This window comes from Apteryx rowi, unplaced genomic scaffold (assembly GCF_003343035.1).
Source record: "Apteryx rowi isolate R43461 unplaced genomic scaffold, aptRow1 scaffold_200, whole genome shotgun sequence".
Classification (NCBI taxonomy): domain Eukaryota; kingdom Metazoa; phylum Chordata; class Aves; order Apterygiformes; family Apterygidae; genus Apteryx; species Apteryx rowi.
In genome coordinates, this window is record NW_020448309.1 from 406,689 (window position 1) to 426,957 (window position 20,269).

Below are 20,269 nucleotides of genomic sequence, written 5' to 3' on the forward strand. Positions count from 1 at the left end.
CTTGTATTTTTGTATCACAGAAAATGTAATGAGGGATATAGAACTGAATGATGTTAGCTGTAACATTAATTTGAACAATCACATTTTCCTCTGCTAACATTGTTTCCTTATAAACTACGAAGATACAAATACTGTCGCCAGACATAACTGTCAAGCAGAAGGAAGAAATGAAGAAAATTACTCCATAATTTCATGTTCATATTTTCCTTTTTAATTGTCTATTAAAATAGTGATCCCCAGCCCTGCAAAGGAGAAGTTTTTGATCTCTGTATCAGAACAGCTGGCAGAACACACTGCTACTGCCAATGTGTTTTCCACTGAAAGATCATCTCTCCAAGACTGGTGGAAAGGGTACCCTTGGTGGTCCTTTTGTTTGCATCCTGTCTAACATGAATCTTAGCAACAGGACAAAGTTTTTGTTGTATGTTCTCTTCCCCATTAACCCAACATTTTAGAAACTCTAATCTCCTAGCAGGACACCAAAGGAAAATCTTGTTCTGGTTCTGTCATCTGAGACAACACGTGAACTATGGACATCATGATAAAAATATTTCCATTGCCAATTACTTGAGCCAGCCCTTCATCTCAGGGTTGAACATGAGGATTTAATATGAATATACTACACACAATGCAAAGGAAAAAAGATAGCATGCTTTCAGTAAGAAGTGGATGAAAGGTGGGTCCCAGGCTGAGCAGGCCTGGCTTCCTGCATGTTGTGCTGTCTCTCTGAACACTGGGAACAAGAAAGAGGTATCTTTGCTCTCAAGCAGCGCTTTCCTAATGAAAACCAGAGCAGAGTCAGCTCAGTCCAGGTAAGCTTTCTGGGTAGAGGAAGGAAGGTTAACAAGCTGCAAACATAGACTGGAAGCAAAAGATTTTGGAGGACAATATGCTGCACTTGCACTTCTAGGATAAACCTGTCCATGGAAATCAGTGGCTTTGCTGATCAGCCTCATAGATGTGCTGGAAGAAAAGACTGCAAAGTGAAGTGTCTGTTTTGGCATAGCAGTGAAGCTGTTCTACGAGGAACTAAATTTCCTTCAGCTCTTCTTAAGACCTTTCAGAATTACACAGACTGAAAGACTACTATGAAAGCCAAGCCCGGACTTGGCTGTCCCACATACAAATGTATTAATCCACTGTTTTTACTTCTCTTCAAAGGAATTATGAGCTCTTCTATGGACTCATGGCCTCCTCTGAGAACCAGTCTGCTGGTCTCTCCTGCAAAACTTCATCCATTCCCTTGACAAGCCATTGAACTGCACAAATGTTTGTCCCTCTTTGAGGCACAAAGTCTTGACCCAGCTTGCACTTGAAAATCAAGCGTTGCCTTGACTGATTGTCACATCTGACCAAGCTGGCCTGCTGCCTTGATTGAGGCTTGCCAAAGGCACTGGGTTCAAGCGCGCCTCCCCTGATGCTGCGCATGGGCGTATGCATGGGTGTATAAGGAGCCCCCTACAACCGCACGCAGCACAGTGTGGAGAGATCCTGGCTGAGCACAGGCTCAGCTTCTCGGAGAGTAGAGAAGTGAAAGGGGGACAAGAATTAGTCATTTGTTCTGCCACTTAGTGGTATTTACAACAGATTGATAAGGGACGCAGTTTCTTCCATACAGATCACTGATACCCGTGACAAAGACTTGTTGAACAGCTATGAGGAGCTCTGCGGTCTGAGCCAACAGACAAAGCAGCCCTGGTCCTGGGAGACGCGGTATTGACTTCAAGTAGGATCAGCTCAGAAGCTCAACCTGTAAAGTAGTGAGTTTGGTCATGCCTTTGCCGAGTTTTGTATGTGGGTGATACAGACCTGGGATTATGAGGTGTCACCTTCACTGTCACAGTAGGCAGTCCTCTGTATTGCTGTAGGCCTTCAAATTGCCTGTAAATGTTCTGTGCAGAATGGCTTCCTATAGCATACACTGGTTTCCCTGCTAAAACGGCTGGCTGATTGAAAATCTGCCTCATCTGTTGATGAACTAACATGTGGCAAGTAGCAAGTATGCTGTGGTTTCTAACGTTTGTTATCTTGGAGGCACTGTTTCTTTTGACAACTAGTAGGAATGTATTGTTTTTCCCTCTGGACTTTTTTTTAAAGCTCTGTTGTATTTGCTGTGTGGTACTTGCTGTAAACTTAATGCGTGTGTGAAAATGCATGTCTACATTAGGAAATTTATGGTTATGTTGTAGACGCAGGAATCGACAAACTGCCTGTTCTCATGTTGCCATCTGTATCTGCTTCACCAAACTGACATGAATTCGTTGTCCTGTTCACTGCTCTTATGGCTTAATCATTTTGATTCAGTTGGGCAATATTGATGGTGTCTGTCTTTTGGCATTTTGTGTCAAGGCCTCTTTCATAAGAAAATAGCTATAGAGTATCTGGTGCATGCATACGTCAACTGTGGATGGCATGAGCAATCATGTTATATTCATAATCCCTGAGGCAGAAGAGAAGATCAAGTCAAGTATAGATTTACTGAAGAGATAAATCACACAGAATCTGATCCTTGGACATTCCTCCCCACTCTACACAAGGCCTCCGTTCATCACTGAAGTGCTTCTGAGGTTCCCCTCTGTGACTGTCTCAAAAGTTTTCATGAAGTTGAACTTCTGCGGTTGCTGGCCTTCGGTCTCTGAGATTTTCCTTTTAAAAAATCTTCAGAAATGAGAAGACACAGACTCAAAATATTACTTAATGTTAAAAAGAGTAAAAGCTAAAAAATTAACCCCTTCTCCCTCCAAAACTAAGAGAGAGAATTTTTAAGTGAGAGATCCCTCTTCTCAGTGAGTGTCTGGATTCTTTAGTGTAATGCACAGCTAGAACTTAAGAGTGAACATGAAATAATTTGATATTTTGTTTAGCAAATTCACTGAGTTGGGACTGATTTTTTTTTTTAATTGCCAAAGAGAAATAAACAGCTACATCTGTTGCTGGTTATTTTATTTTGATGCTAATTCAGTTCATCTAATGTGGGCTATGCTAATGGCTTTGTACTCCACGTAGTACTGTGCTTGTGCCAATGTCTGTAGTATATCCCATGCCTCTGGACTCATTACCTACGTTTGAACGTTTATACCACTTGCTGTCTGTCACTTCTCTACAAGTTTGACTAATATTGTTCACCTGTCCCTGCCAGATCTTGTCCATGTGCTACACTGTCTGAACCTCATAAATAACTACTTGTGACCCCACTAGTACCTCCAAACCCTGTGACTCCCAAATGTTTCACTTATTCAGTTAACTGATTTATGGCCCTATTGCAAGTGTCCAGTCATAGTGCAAAAGGGCATATGGCCTTTTGCCCTGTCTCATCCAGACAGACTGATGGACAGACAAGATGAAGGGCAGACCTTCCATCCCATCAGGCTGTCTAGTTTATTTTGCAAGATTAAAAATATTACTAGTAGTCAAGGACTTGCTCCGCAGTCGGAGCCATGGAAACTTTGCCACTGCCTCCAAAAGGGACATCTCTGCAGCTGAAAACTGGGCAGACTTCTGGCTGGGGAGAGAAATAGACAAGTCTGAGTTACCTAAACAAGGCTAGTGCATGAAGATCACATGTATTTTTCAGAGGAGAGTGAATGCTGAGCTGCTTCCAGTGTTAGCCCTGTTGTGCTGGGAGCTGGTAAACAGCATTTCATATAGAAAGGGTGAATTGCCCTTGGGAAGTACTCTTCTGCCTCCACTGACTGAATAGCAACTTCAGGGATCATCTTAGTGTGGGCAGCTATGTTTTAGGCAGCTGTGAGTGTTGATATAAATTCCACCATGACAGTTTTTGGTAGGATTTTGTTATTTTTTGTTTCTTTTAAAAATTCTATGATTCTTTTTTTTTAGTATTGAGCTGAAATCAAAACAAAAACATGATTATTCATGTAATAAGAGAGTAGAAATTTTAAAAGTAAGCGGCAAAGGGTCTGAAAGATCCTGTGCCAGCAGATATGGTATTTCCTGGTCCGCATTTAACACAGAAGACAGTAGAAAATTCGATGTAGTTGGATTAAGTCTGCTGAAGGAATGCTCTCTTGCATTTCTTGACACTGTTATTTTAACTGTGCAATCAATGTGAGGCATTAACATGCTTCTGCCTCACTCTCCAGAAGGCAAGAATTCACAGGAGTTTAAGAACTCACAGAAGCTTATCTTTAATCCATATGAATTTCTAAAATATTTAAGGCGCTGTGAACTCAGCGGTTAATAGCACAGAGTGGATATGGTACACTGAAAGGATGCGCACATGGTGCCTATTGCTATCTATATAAATATCTGTCAGCATTTTGGGCTTTTTACTAGATTTGAGCAATAGTCTACAAAAACAATAGTTTGTAACTATTTTAATGTCTATCCAAAGTCACACCTGCCTGTGAACCTCTGTCTGTGTTAGACGAGGTACATTTCATTTACACTTTGAACCTGAAGAGTATGTTCATGTTGCAGTATAGATACCCATTAGTATTGACTAAAGTAGAGAGAAGAAATCAGGACTAACAAAGAATAGATCTGACTCTAACAGTTTTTAAAAAGAGCTTAAATAATACTGTACAAGCTAATGACATGTAATCATGTTTGTCGAGTTGTAAGCGTTAGATATTTCAGCTCCAGAAGTGGTGACATGTTTAGAAAGACGCATACTGTAAAAGGCAGTGTGGGATTGGTGTAGCCTGACTGGGTATTTGCTATGTAAATTAGTGTTTGCTATTAATATAGTGCAGTACTTCTGTGGAGGACAAATGAAGCCCATCAGGAGAGGATAATCAAGAGTCTCTGATGAACTCTGTCATCAGCTGTGCAGTGCCCTGACCAGTGCAACCTGGAACCATCTTTTGATCATTTCAGTTTTGTGTTTTTCCTTCATACAAGCTGTTCATTCCCTTCCTTGATTTGAAAATTAAAAAATCTACCAGTGATTTACAAAAGTAACTATGTGATATACAAAAATACCAACATGCGAAAGCTGAAACACTGATATATAAAGCTCTTGTTTTGGTGAATGGTAACAAAATTCACCCAGGCCAGACTTGGGAGGTGATGTAAAGAGAGAACTTGGCTGTGACTCACACAGTCCCATGCATCATTTCCCATTTCTTTTGTTTCACATGCATCTCCACTAAAGTTAGTGAGGTTCATGGAATAATTTTCCAGGTAATCAGTAGTGATCCTGGAGTTACTCATGAGATTTATATAGTTTGCAGAGCCCTAAAATAAAATTCGTATTAAGGACAACAGTGGAACCTGATTATTTCTTTTGGGGAAATGTCTGTATTCTTATTTGCATCTCATGATTAATGGAAAAACAAAGTTTATCCTTTTGATTCAGAATTTGACCCAGAAATATTGTAAGTTATACTTTCTTTAGCCTTCCTGTGGGACATATAGCACAAATGATTTTTGTTAGCCTAGGTGTCTTTTACCCTTAGCTGAAACCGAGCACAAGATCACAAAGAATAAAATAACAGTGCAACTCCAAGCTAAATGTATAAGGTCAGGAAATGCTGGGGTTCTATCCAGAGTTTTCGTCTGGTGTAACTTGGCAATACCAGGTTGCATGAGTATGTCTCTTGATACAAATAACAAAAATAAGATCATAAGAGTGCTGTCAAAGTCCATCTGCTTTTTAAAACTGTTAAAAGTTGCATGTTCTCATGTGACTCTGTGTTGACTGAATGAGTGCAGAGGGTAAATAGAGACACAGCATTAATCCCACATGGGAATCTAATCTAATTGCTCTTTCAGAGCTTCAGTAACTCTATAGTTTCTGAGTATCTCTCATATGGCAAGGAATCTGCCTTCACAGTTTGCTTGGAAGATAGCAATATGTTACATTACACATTGTCCACTTCATAAATACAGGGAAAGAGACACCTTTGGCAGAAGGTCACATGAGTGATCTATAACAATGACTACTTAATGCCAAGCTGACGCTTTACCATTTCTTTCTAGAGTAAGTACTAGCCCATAGTCTGCTCTCAGGCCTGTTGGCCTGTTGCTAAATTAGACAAGCTAATTTAGATCAGGATGTGCTGTTGCTCCATGCCTCAGTTTAGACATCCATCTCTATGGCTTTCTTCTCAGCAACTGCTCTTGCCATCCATCAGAACTCACCACGTGAGTGCCATGTGGTGTAATATCTGCCTGATACACGAGAGGAGGTCTTTGGAAGGAAGCCAGACAACATGGAAATGGAAGATGCAACACAGGGATGCTGATAGATGTCTGACTTGTCCATTTAGCCCTGCTAGCTGTTTTCTTACCTGGTTTGTGATGTGCTGGTGGTTCGAAACTGTGTCATGATGGGAGAGGAGGGGAATGGTGCTAAGGGTGCTTTGGAAAGAGGAGGCAGATTGTGTTAATTAGCAGTCCTTTCATGACTGGATAGTCATGAAACTGTTATATGAAACAACCAGCTTAGTAGTATTAAGGGCTTTTGTTTTCCTTGTGAACTGTAAATAGTGAAATGATTTGTTGTCTTGCAGGAAGTTTTTGTTGTTGAAAGCAAGGAGCTGAGCAAGGCATCATGGCAAGCCGTCAGGCAGGTGAGAGAACAGCCACAGCTGAGAAACATATCTGGGAAAGCCCTGAAAATAAGCCCAACTTGCTTTTCTTGTTTGACAATAATGCATCTGTCTTACCACCACAAGGAGACACACCAGTCCCTGGCCCATTACATTCTGCTGACCTTTGCAATGTTTTCCTCATGCCAGATCGTGAAGGTTTATTTGGAACAGTAACTGATATAAAAAATTCTCTGTCCAAAACATTACTAGACATGTGACCTGATGTGGCCCTGGATTGCAATCCAGATTGCAGATTTTCCCACTAGCACCCTAGCTTTACAATAATTTAACACAAAATCATGGCCCTTAATGCTCCAGAGTTTGAATTCACACCCTGTAGTGTTAGAAAGCATAGGTGCTCTACTAGTCTAAGAGGAGCTAAGCAGGAACAGTTAAGTGTTCTGCAGAGAGGAAATGCAGATTGAGATGCTGTTCCTAAAGAATTAATGTGTTATCTTAATTCAGTGTGTTTTCTTTGCCTTTCTAGTGAAAACCCTCAAGAAATCTTCCATCCCAGGAGTTACAATCACTCAGTTTGTTGATGATATTCCAGAAGGATGCAGTACACCTGACTTTGAGCGGAAACCTATCACCCTAACATTACAGGAAGGTGAGACTCTTGAAAAACAGTTCAAGTCACAGACCTGGAGGGTTGACTCCTCATCTCACCTGCAGGAAACAATTATCTTAATTAAATCAAGTTTCTAAAGAGATTTGACTGAACAAACAAACAAAAAAAAGCTTTGTGTGGCCAAGGCCTTTGTTGTAATGATGAAAATTCCATCAGTACTGATGGAGCTATCCCGAGGTTTTACTAGTAAATGTGGGATCAAAATCTGTCTCCTAATATATACAGCTAATCTTGTGAAATCTGAAGGAAGCTCTCAGGGTAAATATTTTGCAGCAAAAGATTAAGTACCTTGAAAAAGTTTTTTTCCTGTTGAAGTAACTTGTATTATGAGAGTTCAGCACTAAGATTAACTGCTTTTTAAATTCAGGTGTACTTCTGACACTGTTTAGGCTGTGCTTCTTTATTGAGAAACACAGAATCACAGAAGGGTTGAGACTGGAAAGGACCTCTGGAGATCATCTAGTCCAACCCCCATGCTCAAGCAGGGTCACCTAGAGCATGTTTCCAAGGATTGTGTCCAGATGGCTTTTGAATATCTCCAAGGAAGGAGACTCCACAACCTCTCTGGGTAACCTGTTCCAGTGCTCTGTCACCCTCACAGTAAAGAAGTTTTTCTTCATGTTCAGATGGAACTTCCTGTGTTTCAGTTTGTGCCCTTTGCCTCTTGTCCTGTCACTGGGCACCACTGAAAAGAGTCTGGTTCCATCCTCTTGACACCCTCCCTTCAGATATTTGTATACATTGATAAGATACCCTCTCAGTCTTCTCTTCCGCAGGTTAAACAGGCCCAGCTCTCTCAGTCTTTCCTCATAAGAGAGATGCTCCAGTCCCTTAATCATCTTAGTAGCCCTCCACTGGACTCGCTGCAGCAGCTCCATGTCTCTCTTGTACTGGGAAGCCCAGAACTGGACACAGTACTCCAGATGTGACCTCAACAGGGCTGAGGAGAGGGGGAGGATCCCCTCCCTCGACCTGCTGGCAACACTCTTCCTAATGCACCCCAGGATACCATTGGCCTTCTTGGCCACAAGGGCACATTGCTGCCTCATGCTTAACTTGGTGTCCACCAGCACTCCCAGGTCCTCCTCCACAGAGCTGCTTTCCAGCAGGTCAACCCCCAACCTGTCCTGGTGCATGGGGTTATTCCTCCCTAGGTGCAGGACCCTGCACTTGCCTTTGTTGAACTTCATGAGGTTCCTCTCTGCCCATCTCTCCAGGCTGTCAAGGTCCCTCTGAATGGCAGCACAGCCCTCTGGTGTATCAGCCAGTAAAGAAGCAATATGCTTCTTTCATGGAATACAGAGGAGGCAACTAATGAACCCCAAATCAGTGGGAAGCCTTCCAGTGATCTACAGTGAGGCCCATGAGGAGACTTCCACATTTTTCAGAGTGGAGTAACCGATTGTGCAGCCCCTCCTCTTTCACAAGACTGAACAGTTTCCAGCACCATGGATTTCAGTTTTGTTGTCACAGCCATATGTCGATTTTCATGAACTATTGAGATTGTATGAAGGAGCACAGTGGCCTCTAGTGGTGCATCCCTCCTCTTCCTCCTTTTCCACCTTCCTTCTGCATGCAAGTTTCAGGCATGGACCAAGGCAATGTCTGGCCACTCTGTCTGAATTTTCCACATTGTTTGACTTAAAGTAGGATCTTCATCGTTCATGTGCAAAATGTTAGAATATTCAGGGCAGTCACTATGTAACCTGAATTCAGCGTCTATGCAGATGCACTATGAGTGCACTATGATCATTATCCCATTTCATTTGGTGCATGGAATAGATGATACGGCTGAGTAGTTGTGTCCTGTGGTAGATGACAAGTATGGAAAACTGCAGACAGAATGGCTAAAATTTGACAAAGTTATAAGCATTTGGAAATAGACTTTAATAATAGTTTTAGTACTGCAAGCCCAGAAAGAGTTGGAAGAAAGATGCCTCTTGGTAAAAACCTGTTGATTACATGGCAGGAAAGGGCATACTTTGCAGGAGCATGCTGCATAATGTCTATCTTTTGATGGTGATTCTGCAGAAGGTTGTGGGAAATATAGCAAGACTTTCTGAGGAGACGTTTCCACAGTGTTGGTCACCTGAGGGCCAGAGCTATTACAAAGGAGAGATACTAATCATTTTCTCCCTGAAACACATCCATGACAACTCGTCTCTGTTTCCGTTCCACTAAGGCACTCCCACTTACCTACATCTCTGTCATGTCTGCATATGTGAGTCATTTCTCTGACTTGCTTTTTTATATTTGTTCTCATGTCCTTAAAGCCTATTAGGAGGAAAAAACAAAAAAAAAGATTTGTACTAGGCAATGGTAAAGCTGTTGAAAGTTTGAGTGGTCAGCTGCAGTACACTCATGTTCTTAGGGGAGCAGATGTGAAGGAGAAAGCTCACAGGCAACCCCATCTCTTCTCCCTTCCTTGCCTCTTCAATGAGGAGAGCCAGATGTATTTTAAGTGCAAGGTGGTACCAGGCTAGAAGACAAGAAAGGTGTTGCAGAAAGATGACATGTGTGACAGAATGCATGGAGAAGCCCCGCACCCTCCATTGGTTCTCCAAGATGTGGTACAGTGTTGTCTGTTAAGAACATGTTTTCTTGAGTGGGTAGAGGCAGAGGAGGTATCTTGTTGTTTTCATCGCCATTTTGTCCAAATGAAAAAGCAACCAGGTATAGTGACTGGTATTCACAGATGGATTTTACTGATGTTTGGAGTCAGGGCTCTCCAGCATGATGAGTCCCATGTTACAGAATATCCTGCCCAGTGTTGTAGCAACAAAGGGAAGAGTCCGAAAGAATGGGGAAGTAATGGGAGCTTGAAGGGAGAAATGTGTAAGGAGAATGGATTTTGTCATTTCATGGCTAGGCTGTGGCAGAGGTAGTGCATACAAGCTGGTATGGATCAAAACTGCACCAGAAGCGAGTCTAGACTGAACTTGCTATAATGTTGTTGATTTCAGAGATGAACAGAAGATGTTAGCGGTCTTAGCTGGCACCACTTTTTAAAAAGCTTTTTTGATTGAGTACAGGCAAACCCTGCCATTATTGACATAATTGTCACCATACTTGTCAGTGATGAATTTTATAGTTAGTTTCCAAGTAATCTTTTGGAAAGCCAGTGAGGTAGAGTGAGGATTATTGCAGATGTCTTAGCTGCATGAACTTAGACATTTGAGGTAAGCTGTAATTTTAGGTTTCCTTTATTGAGAGAATGAAAAGAGCTAAGTATTTCCAGAGGATGATTCTGCATAAGACAGGAGAGATGGCTCACTCAGCAGATCGACCCTGTTGATTACATAGGGATCCTAGCACCAGAGTCATCCCCATCTTTAGATAGCTGTTCTGTGGTTGTCTACATCTGAGTGAATGATTTAGACTGCTTTTATAGTTAATGGGGATAAATGCGCTCTTGCCTGAGTTTGGAACAGCAAGTCCCCTAAATGACTCATTTCAATTAGGCAGCCAAACACTAAATGACTAAAATTATGAGAGGTGAATATCATCTTTAATCTTTGCTTGTTCCTTTTTCATCACATTTCTTCAAGTCTCTCTTAAATGAGTCATCTTTTGCCTCTTTTGAAAGGTAAAAATGCCATTTTCAGAGCTGTGGTCAAAGGTGTCCCAACCCCTGATGTGAAATGGAAGCGTACAAAAGGAGGAATGGATGATTCTGCCAAATACGAAACATCCTTCAATGCTGTTACGAATGAATTCATTCTGCAGGTAAAGGTCAAATATTGCAGACAGGGCCCGTTAAGCAGAGAGAGCAACGGGCTACCAGGGAAATATGGGTGGAATCTAGCAGAACTATGTAGGGAACCCAGTATTTGAAAAGTGTAAAACAGCTCAGGGTTGAATTACATCACTCCATCCATATATGAAGCTTCAAGATGAAATAGGAAGAGGAGCTGAAGGTCTAGTTTGATGTATGTTGCAAAAACTTACAAATCAACTTACAAAGTTGATTACACTGTGGGATTTTCTTTTCTTAAAACATATTTTTTTAAAAGAGTAAAATGGTTTAAATAGGTCACAAATGAGAGTAAGTACAGATGTCACCAGATCTGAAATAACACACAAAAAATAGAAAAGAAAGCTTTTTAGAGTCATCCTGGGAACAGAAGAAAGATCTGAGATGTCACTGATTAGCTGTTTTATTAGAAGGTAACTAAATCACACCACATGGCTGCCAATTCTTACTATGTTCTTCTTTTTAAGATAAACAAACTCACTGAAGATGATACTGATTTGTATCGCTGCTCTGCTGTGAATGAATATGGGGAAGCTGTGTGCACTGCTGGCCTCAGGATCATACAAGGTAGGATTGGCAGGTTCTGTAGTCCGAAGGTCCTGTGGTCCCAAGTAGTTGATTTTGCTATGCTGTCGGGGTGGGTGCCCAGAGCATTGTCCAGGTGTCCTTGGTGTGAAGGTCTGTTTTCCAGTCAGTGAGAACTGGAGGTCTTCTGTCACTCCGCCAGCTTTGGTAGCTCCATAACAATGTTAAACTGATAAGGCAAGGGAGAAGAAGGTGGCTATTGCACTCAGTTTGCTGAAGCATGCTCAAAATGTCTGGATTTAGTGTTGAACTGGCTCCACTGCTTCTTTATGAAGTTGAACAAGTTGTTTAGTTTTTTGGGAGAGATCCATCTCACTTCACATCAGATGTATATGGTACACCTGTCCTAGTCCCCTGATTTCCTTTATAGTCGGGGAGAGAAACGGGCACTTTGTGGGTATGGTATAACTGACGTATTCTGGGAATCTACTTGTGCAGGAAGTGGGCTGTTGGAAGTGCCCATTTCCCCTCTCTGCCTATAAAGTGTAGAAGGCCCCCATCTGCATTTGGCCAGATAATCCTTGCACCTCAGTTCTCCATCTCTAAAAAAAGATGCTAATATTTCCTACAGTTGCTTAAACCATAAGCGTCTTAGGGCAGAAACTGTCTCCTCCACTGCATAGAGTATCCAGTAAGCAGAGAGGCTATTGCAATAGGAATATTGAGTTACAGATGGGGTTTACAAGGAGTCAATATCAGCTTGACAAAGAAATCCAGACTGGGATTTTCTCTTGCATTGATAACAGCTGCATATGTTTTATAGTTCACTGGCATTAATCTGAGTGTTATCTTGTTCATTTTATGGATTGTTTTTCCTGTTTTCTCTCCTAAACTATCAGTTGGCTTTAAGAGGAAAGCGAAACAAGTTCCTATTCATCCTGCTGATGGTGAGCTATTTGTAATTTTTTTTGGCATACCATATCCACTTCTGTCAACCACATTATTGCTTATTGTCCTTCTTTAATGCAAGAAATAAGATCACCTCAGGAGGAGCAAGCAGGAAGTGAGACAGTTGCATTATAAGGCACAATCAGAGAAGGTGCCAAGGACCTTTCAGGAAGTAACAGCAAAATATTACTAGGATGTACCTGCCTCCTTGGCACTAATACAGAAGGAGTAGTTTATTCTCCTATAGACATTACAGCAGGAGAAAAGGGAATAGTAAGTCATAAAATGTTCAGCCTGAGAAGGAGGCAGGGTTGAATGGGCAGCATCAGTAGCAGTTGAAGAGGAGTTTTTAACAAAGAAAAACCAATAATTCTTCAGGAGCCTATCTGTCTTTACTGGCCCCGGAATTTACCCAAGACTTGTAAATAATAAAGTAAGAGAAGGGATAATAAATATCTGGTGTTCTGTCCACTCCTTCTGCTTGCTATTTACCTTTGGCTAAAGTGACATTCTTAAACATGGTTTTGAGCTGTTCTGATTAATGATTCCAGGTACATGCTAGAAGAGGATTTTATTATGTCAAATACAGCTGGGTCTGACATGTTAACATGGCTGAGAAATAGTGGGCCTTATTGCAGTCCAGAGTGTCTGCTCCAAAAAGAGAGGAAGGAACTGTAGGAAAGGATGAACTTTAGTGGCTCTCAAAGAACAGAGGTATGGCTGATAAAGCTGACAATAAGTTTTATGGCAGTTTTTCAGAAGGATAAAAACATTGCCTGAAGTTGAACACGGCAGAGTCAAATGGCCTCTTGTCAGTGGCTATTTTGCATGACCTTTCTTTTTTGAGGTATATTTTACCTTGTTGGGTAGCTCCATTTTCTTACCTGAATGTTTTTTCTTTTTGCCTTTAATAGAATTAAAGAAGAAACTTCAGGACTTCAGAAAGCTGCTGAGAAAGCGGTAAACCTCCATAGGGAAGGCCATTGTTACACTTCCTAGTTGTTTCTCAATATGATAGGGCCAAGGACAGCTTCATAAACGTTTAAGGCAACAATTCTTGTTTCCAAAGTTGCTGTGAAGCACAACATGGAGATACATAACAGAACAGTTTGCCAATGTCTGTTAGGCTGAGATAAACGCAAGGTACCAACCTTGTTTTGAGGTGTATGACCCTTTGCACCACGAGATTTTGTCTTAGAAGATCTCTCTGCTGTTCCTGTTTTTAACTAACAAGTAACTTCCTAGCTTAGTGACAAGTGTTTCATGTAATGATTTTTTTGGCTTATCAGGGAGCTGTATCTACAGTACCAGGGATGAGCTCTGGCCCCCAGGCCAACTGCAGAGCCTGCCATGTGCACACTGTTGAACTTCCTTCACATCCCAAGTGGATGGCCTCGCAAAATCTGCCCAATGGGAATGATCCATGGCCTGTGCAAAGTCCTGAACTGAGCCAAGAAGTTATTCAAAAGAGTGCAAGTTGGCCTGGGTTAAACTGTGCCAGGGACTCTGCTGACAATTTAACAGTCTGGACAATTGCATTCCAGTGCCCTGGACATCCCAGAGAAAGAATGTTCCCTGGCACTGTTTCATTTGATAGGATAGATGCAGAAAACCTGTCCCAAAGGAGTCCCATCCTCTACATCTACAGGGGTGAATGAATGAACTACAGAAATGATGGAGAGGAAGATGAAGGGGTTAAGATTAAGGGAACAATGAGTTCTTGTTCTCTGTCAAAATTTCTAGGTCTTTTTTTTTTCTTTTTCTTTTTTTTCTGGTTCTAAGAGCCCCACAACCACCACCAAAACCAGTGGACAAAGAAGCAATCTGGCAACTGTTGCTGCATGCAGATAAAAGAGATTATGAAAGAATCTGTCTGAAATATGGAATTTCAGACTTCCGTGGGATGCTGAGAAAGTTGCAGGAGATAAAGAAGGACACAGAGACTGAACATGGAAAAGTAAGACAAACTGAAGCCACTGAAACACTGATTTTTAAAGAACTGCAGAGTTCTACATTTCCTGAATCACTTCTGAAGATAAGCTATACCTTCCTAAATTACTTTGTAGATTGAAAATTTTACTGTATGACAGAGAATGATTTTTTGCAATGCTTTAAAGAAGTCCCAGTTCTACACTGACATGGATGAAAATATTATTGACATTTTTGGAGTCCACTTTAAAATTTTAGGAGATAATGAGCTTAGCATAATCCTTTTAGTAATCCTCATGGCTAAATTCTGTATCTGTCTGCCTCTGATGAGAATATGGACATCAAATTGATGAGTTATTACCTAAGAGTCAAGATGGGCCTTCACATACAGGGACATTTAGAAAACTGGACAAATAGCAATTGCAGAGTCTGTGAATGACCAGGAGGGTAGGCAGGTAAAATATAATTTGCCTACAGGACAGAACAGCAGAAACTTGCAGGTGTTTCTTCCATATATATAAAGTTAGAGGTAGTTCTTTTCTATGCAGATAAAAAGTAGGTTTCACAGTAGTTTGTCAGCTTAAGAACTTCTATCATGCCAGCCTTATCATTTACTAGGTGCTTGTATCTTTTCCTACAGTTAATGCACAGTATGAGGAACAAGCAACACATCAGGATCAACAAAGAGGGAAAGGCTACATTCAGTCTAGAGATGGACCTGAAAAACAGTAACAGCAATATTTATCTGCTTAAGGTAAGGGGCGGGTGGGGGTTGTGTTGGGCAGCTCATAACAGTCACTGAAGTCTGTTATGTGAAATGGTTGATCCACTGGGCAGGGGCTGAGAACAGATAAACATTGTCCTACAAAGTTGTCCGTCCATTGGATCCCTTGATCAGAATCCTTGATTGGTTAGGGAGAAGTGTTGGTGCGGGGACCCCCATAGTCTTTGGTGGTGCATATCACTTGCAATTTGAAGATTCAAGGATAGGGCAAACATTTCAGTCAGTTACTGACATTCTTTTGACTTCAAGAGCACTTCAAGTAAGAGAAAATTCTAACAGATGCCTGGAGTCTTTTATCAGAAAAACAGACTGATTTAATTTGAGTGTTATATTCTATTCTAATTCACTTTCTGTGAAAGAAGATTTCAAGGAGGTAAAACATCCAGTATAGTTATGTAGTTATTCTGTTGTGCTCCCCAGGTGATCAATGCTGTGGATGTTTCTCTGAAAGATATATTTTAGTCAAACTGTAGTTAGTGGATTTAATATAGGGAAAATGGGAAAAGTTATCTGATTTTGCTTTGTAAGAGGAGATTAGACTAACTCTATGAACTTCTGAATTGAACACAAGGCAAAGTCCATGCAGCCACAAAGTGGAGAAAGTAACCCAAGTGTATCACAGGTTGGAGAGGGGTGAACTTGCCTGCTTATCCATCTTTGAATGTGTTAAAATCTAAGCAACAAAAATACTTTGTCTTCAAAGTTACAGAGAATACCTATTTGTTAAACCCAAAATCTTATGTGAGCTAAAAAAGTAGTATCATTTTGCCAAGTCTGAGAGTCAAATGCTCTCTTCTGTGCAGGACTTACTGCATCTAGCATTACCTATATGTTTTATGAGCAATGAGCAGCAGCAGTCCACTGTAAGTAATAATAGATTGTAGCCTTCTGTGTTGTGACTCATTGACATCGATAAAGCAATTTGAGCACAAATTTGGCCTAATTTATTTGAAATGCCTTGCACTAGTTATGCATTGCCTTTAAGAGTATGTCGTTTCTTTTCCTAGGATGGTGAAAGGGTGAGATATGGAACAGGGGATGAATACAGAAAGCACTGCCTGAGGCAAGTAGGAAAAAGGTACAATTTCATTGTCAACGATGTGCAGCCAGAAGATGCAGGCTTGTACCAAGTCAGAGTGGAGGATGTGCCTGTTTTCTCAACTGAGTTGGAAGCTGAATGTAAGGACTTAAATTTGAGGCATGCAATGTGCAGCTGTAACAAGAAATTATTTTTTGGTGTGAAATTTAACCTAGGAGCATATGCAAAGCTCAACAGTAAAAACTGCTAACTACAGAAGACTGTTCTTGTGTTGCTGTGTAAGGGTTCTCTCCTCATAGACACAGGTGAAAATGGCAAGAGGGTGATTATGTGATGGGGGTGTTTCATTTGTCCTCGTCCAAAGGACTAGGTTCAAGTACCAGTTTGGCTCTGACTTCTGGATGAACATAAACAAATTCTTAACTTACTCTATGCTATAGTTTCCTTGTGTAAAGTCAGAATAATAACAAGCCACCTCAACAGTAGTATTATGATACTGAAATCCATTAATGACTGCAAGCTACCCCCATATCACAGTGGTGGATAGTATAAATGCACAAGAAGATAATAAATATCTCTTTCTCTGTCCTTTAGAATTGGGCACAGGTGCACACCCCAGTTTTTCTTTTTTCTGCTTAAACCAGTATTCACAGGGTTGACAAGTTCTTTTCTTTCTTCCTTCTACTGCAACAAGTTTTTCTTGGAAGACAGAAGTCCCTCTGTTTCCTGTCTGTAGCCCTTGATTTTCTATTGCAGCCATCCCTGTGAGATTTAAGCACCCACTCAGTGATGTTCATTGCCCCGAGGAAGAAAATGCTGTCTTTGAGTGTACCCTACGCACTCCCTGCTATGATGCTGTGTGGCTACACAAAACCCACCTCCTCGAGGCAAGTGAGAAGCACCAGATCTCTGTAACACCTGATGGTCTGACCCACCAACTGATTATCAAAAACATTCTGCCCTCTGACAGTGGCATGTACACACTCGACACTGGACTCTGTTCCTCAAATGCCTGCCTTATTGTAGAGCGTAAGTGACACTGTGTTTCCTGTGTGATCAAGTGATTCCTGTATTATGTTCTATACCTCTCACTGTCTGATTGCTCTGTTAGATGATAGTATACTGAGAAATGATTTGTGGAGCCTCTAGTTTCTAAATTATATTTGGAGAAATGAGAGCCAGGTTAGACCCTTATTCCTCCTCAGATGAGACAAAATTTACCCTTTTTGTTAGCCCTGGCAAATCTTGGATCATTTCCTCTACAGTTACTCTAGTGTGGTATGTTCTCCATCAATCGTCTAAAAATAATCCCTGTCTCAACATGTGTTTTTCACAAAGCTGGCACTGTGTGAACACAGTACAATGTACAGGGGATTAAGGAGCTTTCATGGGTGTCTTGCTAGATAGTGTTTTTCTTTCCAAATTAGAGGTTAAGAATGTTAGAAGAAGCTGGGAAGATGGGAAAACATGCCTTTCAGTGAAAGCAGGTTATCAGTCAGATGACGTCTATTTTTTTACTTCCAAAAGGTCATTGCTCTGCTTTCTGTTGAGTTCCTGCTGCTGCAAAAGCGGCTATCTCTCATTAGGGCCTCGTCTGATGACCTTTCAGAAACAGAAAGGTTGCTAAATAAGACTTACAAACTGCCCACTGCTTTCACTGAGCCATTAATGCTCTGCTGAAATGATATCTAGTGTGAAAATCAAAATTGCATGTGACCTGATAGCTCCACTCTTCCTCTGGGAAAAACCTGAATTTTGGATTAATACAAAGCTATTCATAGAACTGAAATCTTTAGTCTTCAGGTTTTCAGGTTGGAGATCTAAAATGCCAGAATGCCAAATATGCAAGCTGCCTCAATAGCCACGAGATCCCAATTCATGGGTAGGAACTGATGGCCACTCTGTGTGTGGGATATTCTATTACTCCTCCAGGCCTGGAGGAAGAAGACACAAGAAACTAAATGGGCCCCAGATATCACCTAAGCCCTTCAGGATTAGACCTATCATGCTGGAAATTTGCCTTGCTTTTCATTTTTTTTTCAACAAACATGTTTCTACTAAAAATAATTGCCTTTTTAACTAAGAAATGTAAAATTATGTTTGAATAAGCCACTAAAAACATTCAGGATTTGAACTGAATATAATTTTATTTAAATATATTCTGTTTCGGGGTTTTAGAATGAAATGATAACAAATGCTAATGCATTTTCTTTAGTTGCTGATGCATTATATGACGTATTAATTGCCTGTTCTTTTTTTCTTTCTTTTCCTGTAAATTGCTTCTGCTCCAATCAAACAATGCATCTTCAATATAGATGCCAAAGGAAAGAGGAGACAGAATGAAGGAGGCGAAAGAGATAAAGCCGGCTGGATAAAAGGACCATTGTCAGATAAAGACAGGGCTAAAAAACTTCGACGAGGAGAATATCTTGGTGGCCAAGATCATTTTATGGACATTAGCATGGAAGAAGATGGCTTGTACAGAAATGGCCAAGAAGGCAGTCAAGGCTACTCCATTGATGATGATGGCAGACGTAGATTTTTGGGACAAGAAGGGCTAGATGGAACCCACAGAAGTGGAAGGATGGGGTTTGGGCAGTTTTCTAGAGCAGAGATAGATGGAGACTCAACGACAAGTGGTGGTAGTAGCAGTAGATTAACAGGTGTAAGAGACACAAGTGGATTAGGGTCTTTCCATGGTGAGGATTCTATGATAAGCAGAGCAGATATTGGTGATGGATTAAGAGGAGCAGGTGGATGGTATTCTGTGGATGGCAGAGGTGATGCTAGATCTGGATTCAGAAGTATGGAAGGTTCAGAAGCTCTTCATGGCAAGGGTGCTGTGTTTGAGGATACTAGTGCTGGTACTGGGGCTAGGGTGGGAGAAGCAGGCAACAAGAAATTTCTTTATGGTAAAGAGGGTTTGGTAGTTGGAACTGAGGCTAGCCTAGGTGGAAAAGGAGGTATGGGTTCTCTTTATCAAGAGGAGGGTATGATGAGAACAAATGGTTCTAGCAGTGCCGGTGTAGGTGGAATGTATTCTCTGTCTGACAGGGATGCTATCCTAGGTGGAGCCAGTCCTGGGACTGGTCAAAGGGCTGAAGAGATTATGGGGTCTTTTCATGGCACAAATGCCACAAGAAGTGGATCCGGAGGTGTAGGAGGTAGGGACTCTCATGATGGTAAGGATGGTATGTTGGATGTTCTTAACACTGACATGGATGATGCACAAGGTGTGGGCTCTTGGCATGACAAGGATGGTAAATTAGGTGATACTAGTTCTAGACATGGCTTTGGGGGTGTCAAGAGATCAGGGGCTACTGATGGAAATTCTGTGTTAGATGGACTCAATCCTGATTCAACCAGTGTAGGAAGCCTGCAGTCTCCCTACGGTAAGGATGATCTATACAGTGAGACTAGTCCAGGGACTGGAGCTGGTAGGAATGCTGCAGGTACTGAGATTGCTAGAAGAATAAGATCCCCCTATGGCAAGGATGGCATGCCTACTATAGCTGATATTAATGAAGCAAGTATAAATAGAGGAGAAATAGGGACTCCCTATGGCAAGGATGACCTGAGAGTTGAAGCCAGTGGTCCTGCAGGTCAGGGAGGAAGAACTGGCTTGCTGTATGGCCCAGATGGTCTGCCAGCTGGAGCAGCTGTTGGAGATGCCACTGCTGTTAAAATTGGGGGGTTCTATGGTAAATATGGACAGTCAGGTGAATCTGGGGCTGGAGATGGAAACAGGATTGGAGCTGATGTAGCAGATAAAGGAGGAAAGGAGTACCCCTATGGAAAGGATGGACTTCCTGTGGGAATGTGGGCTGGGGCTGGTGGTGATGGTGCTGGTTTGGGAAGTGTTTGTTCTCCCTGTGGAAAGGATAGTCTTCCAGCTGGGACTGGTGTGGGTGGTGCTGGTGTAGCTGGTGCAGGAGGTTTTGGCTCTCCCTATGGAAAGGATGGTCTTCCAGCTGAGGCTGGTGTTGATGTTGCTAGTGTTGGTGGTGTGGGATGTGTTGGTTCTCCCTATGGAAAGGATGGTCTTCCAGCTGGGACTGGTGTGGGTGGTGCAGGTGTAGCTGGTGCAGGAGGATTTGGCTCT

General features: G+C 41.6%; 1 protein-coding gene across 1 annotated transcript in view; it reads left to right on the plus strand.

Annotated features, from left to right (window-relative positions):
• Positions 1 to 6,517: 6,517 nt before the first annotated feature.
• IGFN1 (immunoglobulin-like and fibronectin type III domain containing 1) overlaps positions 6,518 to 20,269 on the plus strand; it is a 33,756-nt gene continuing 20,004 nt past the window's right edge. Inside the window, exons 1-12 of the mRNA XM_026063792.1 lie at positions 6,518 to 6,536; positions 7,045 to 7,167; positions 10,775 to 10,914; positions 11,410 to 11,509; positions 12,367 to 12,414; positions 13,330 to 13,375; positions 14,198 to 14,372; positions 14,985 to 15,098; positions 16,136 to 16,307; positions 16,924 to 17,196; positions 18,483 to 19,868; positions 20,100 to 20,262. Coding sequence (XP_025919577.1) covers positions 6,518 to 6,536; positions 7,045 to 7,167; positions 10,775 to 10,914; positions 11,410 to 11,509; positions 12,367 to 12,414; positions 13,330 to 13,375; positions 14,198 to 14,372; positions 14,985 to 15,098; positions 16,136 to 16,307; positions 16,924 to 17,196; positions 18,483 to 19,868; positions 20,100 to 20,262 — 2,759 coding nt within the window. The remainder of the gene's footprint in view (positions 6,537 to 7,044; positions 7,168 to 10,774; positions 10,915 to 11,409; positions 11,510 to 12,366; positions 12,415 to 13,329; positions 13,376 to 14,197; positions 14,373 to 14,984; positions 15,099 to 16,135; positions 16,308 to 16,923; positions 17,197 to 18,482; positions 19,869 to 20,099; positions 20,263 to 20,269) is intronic.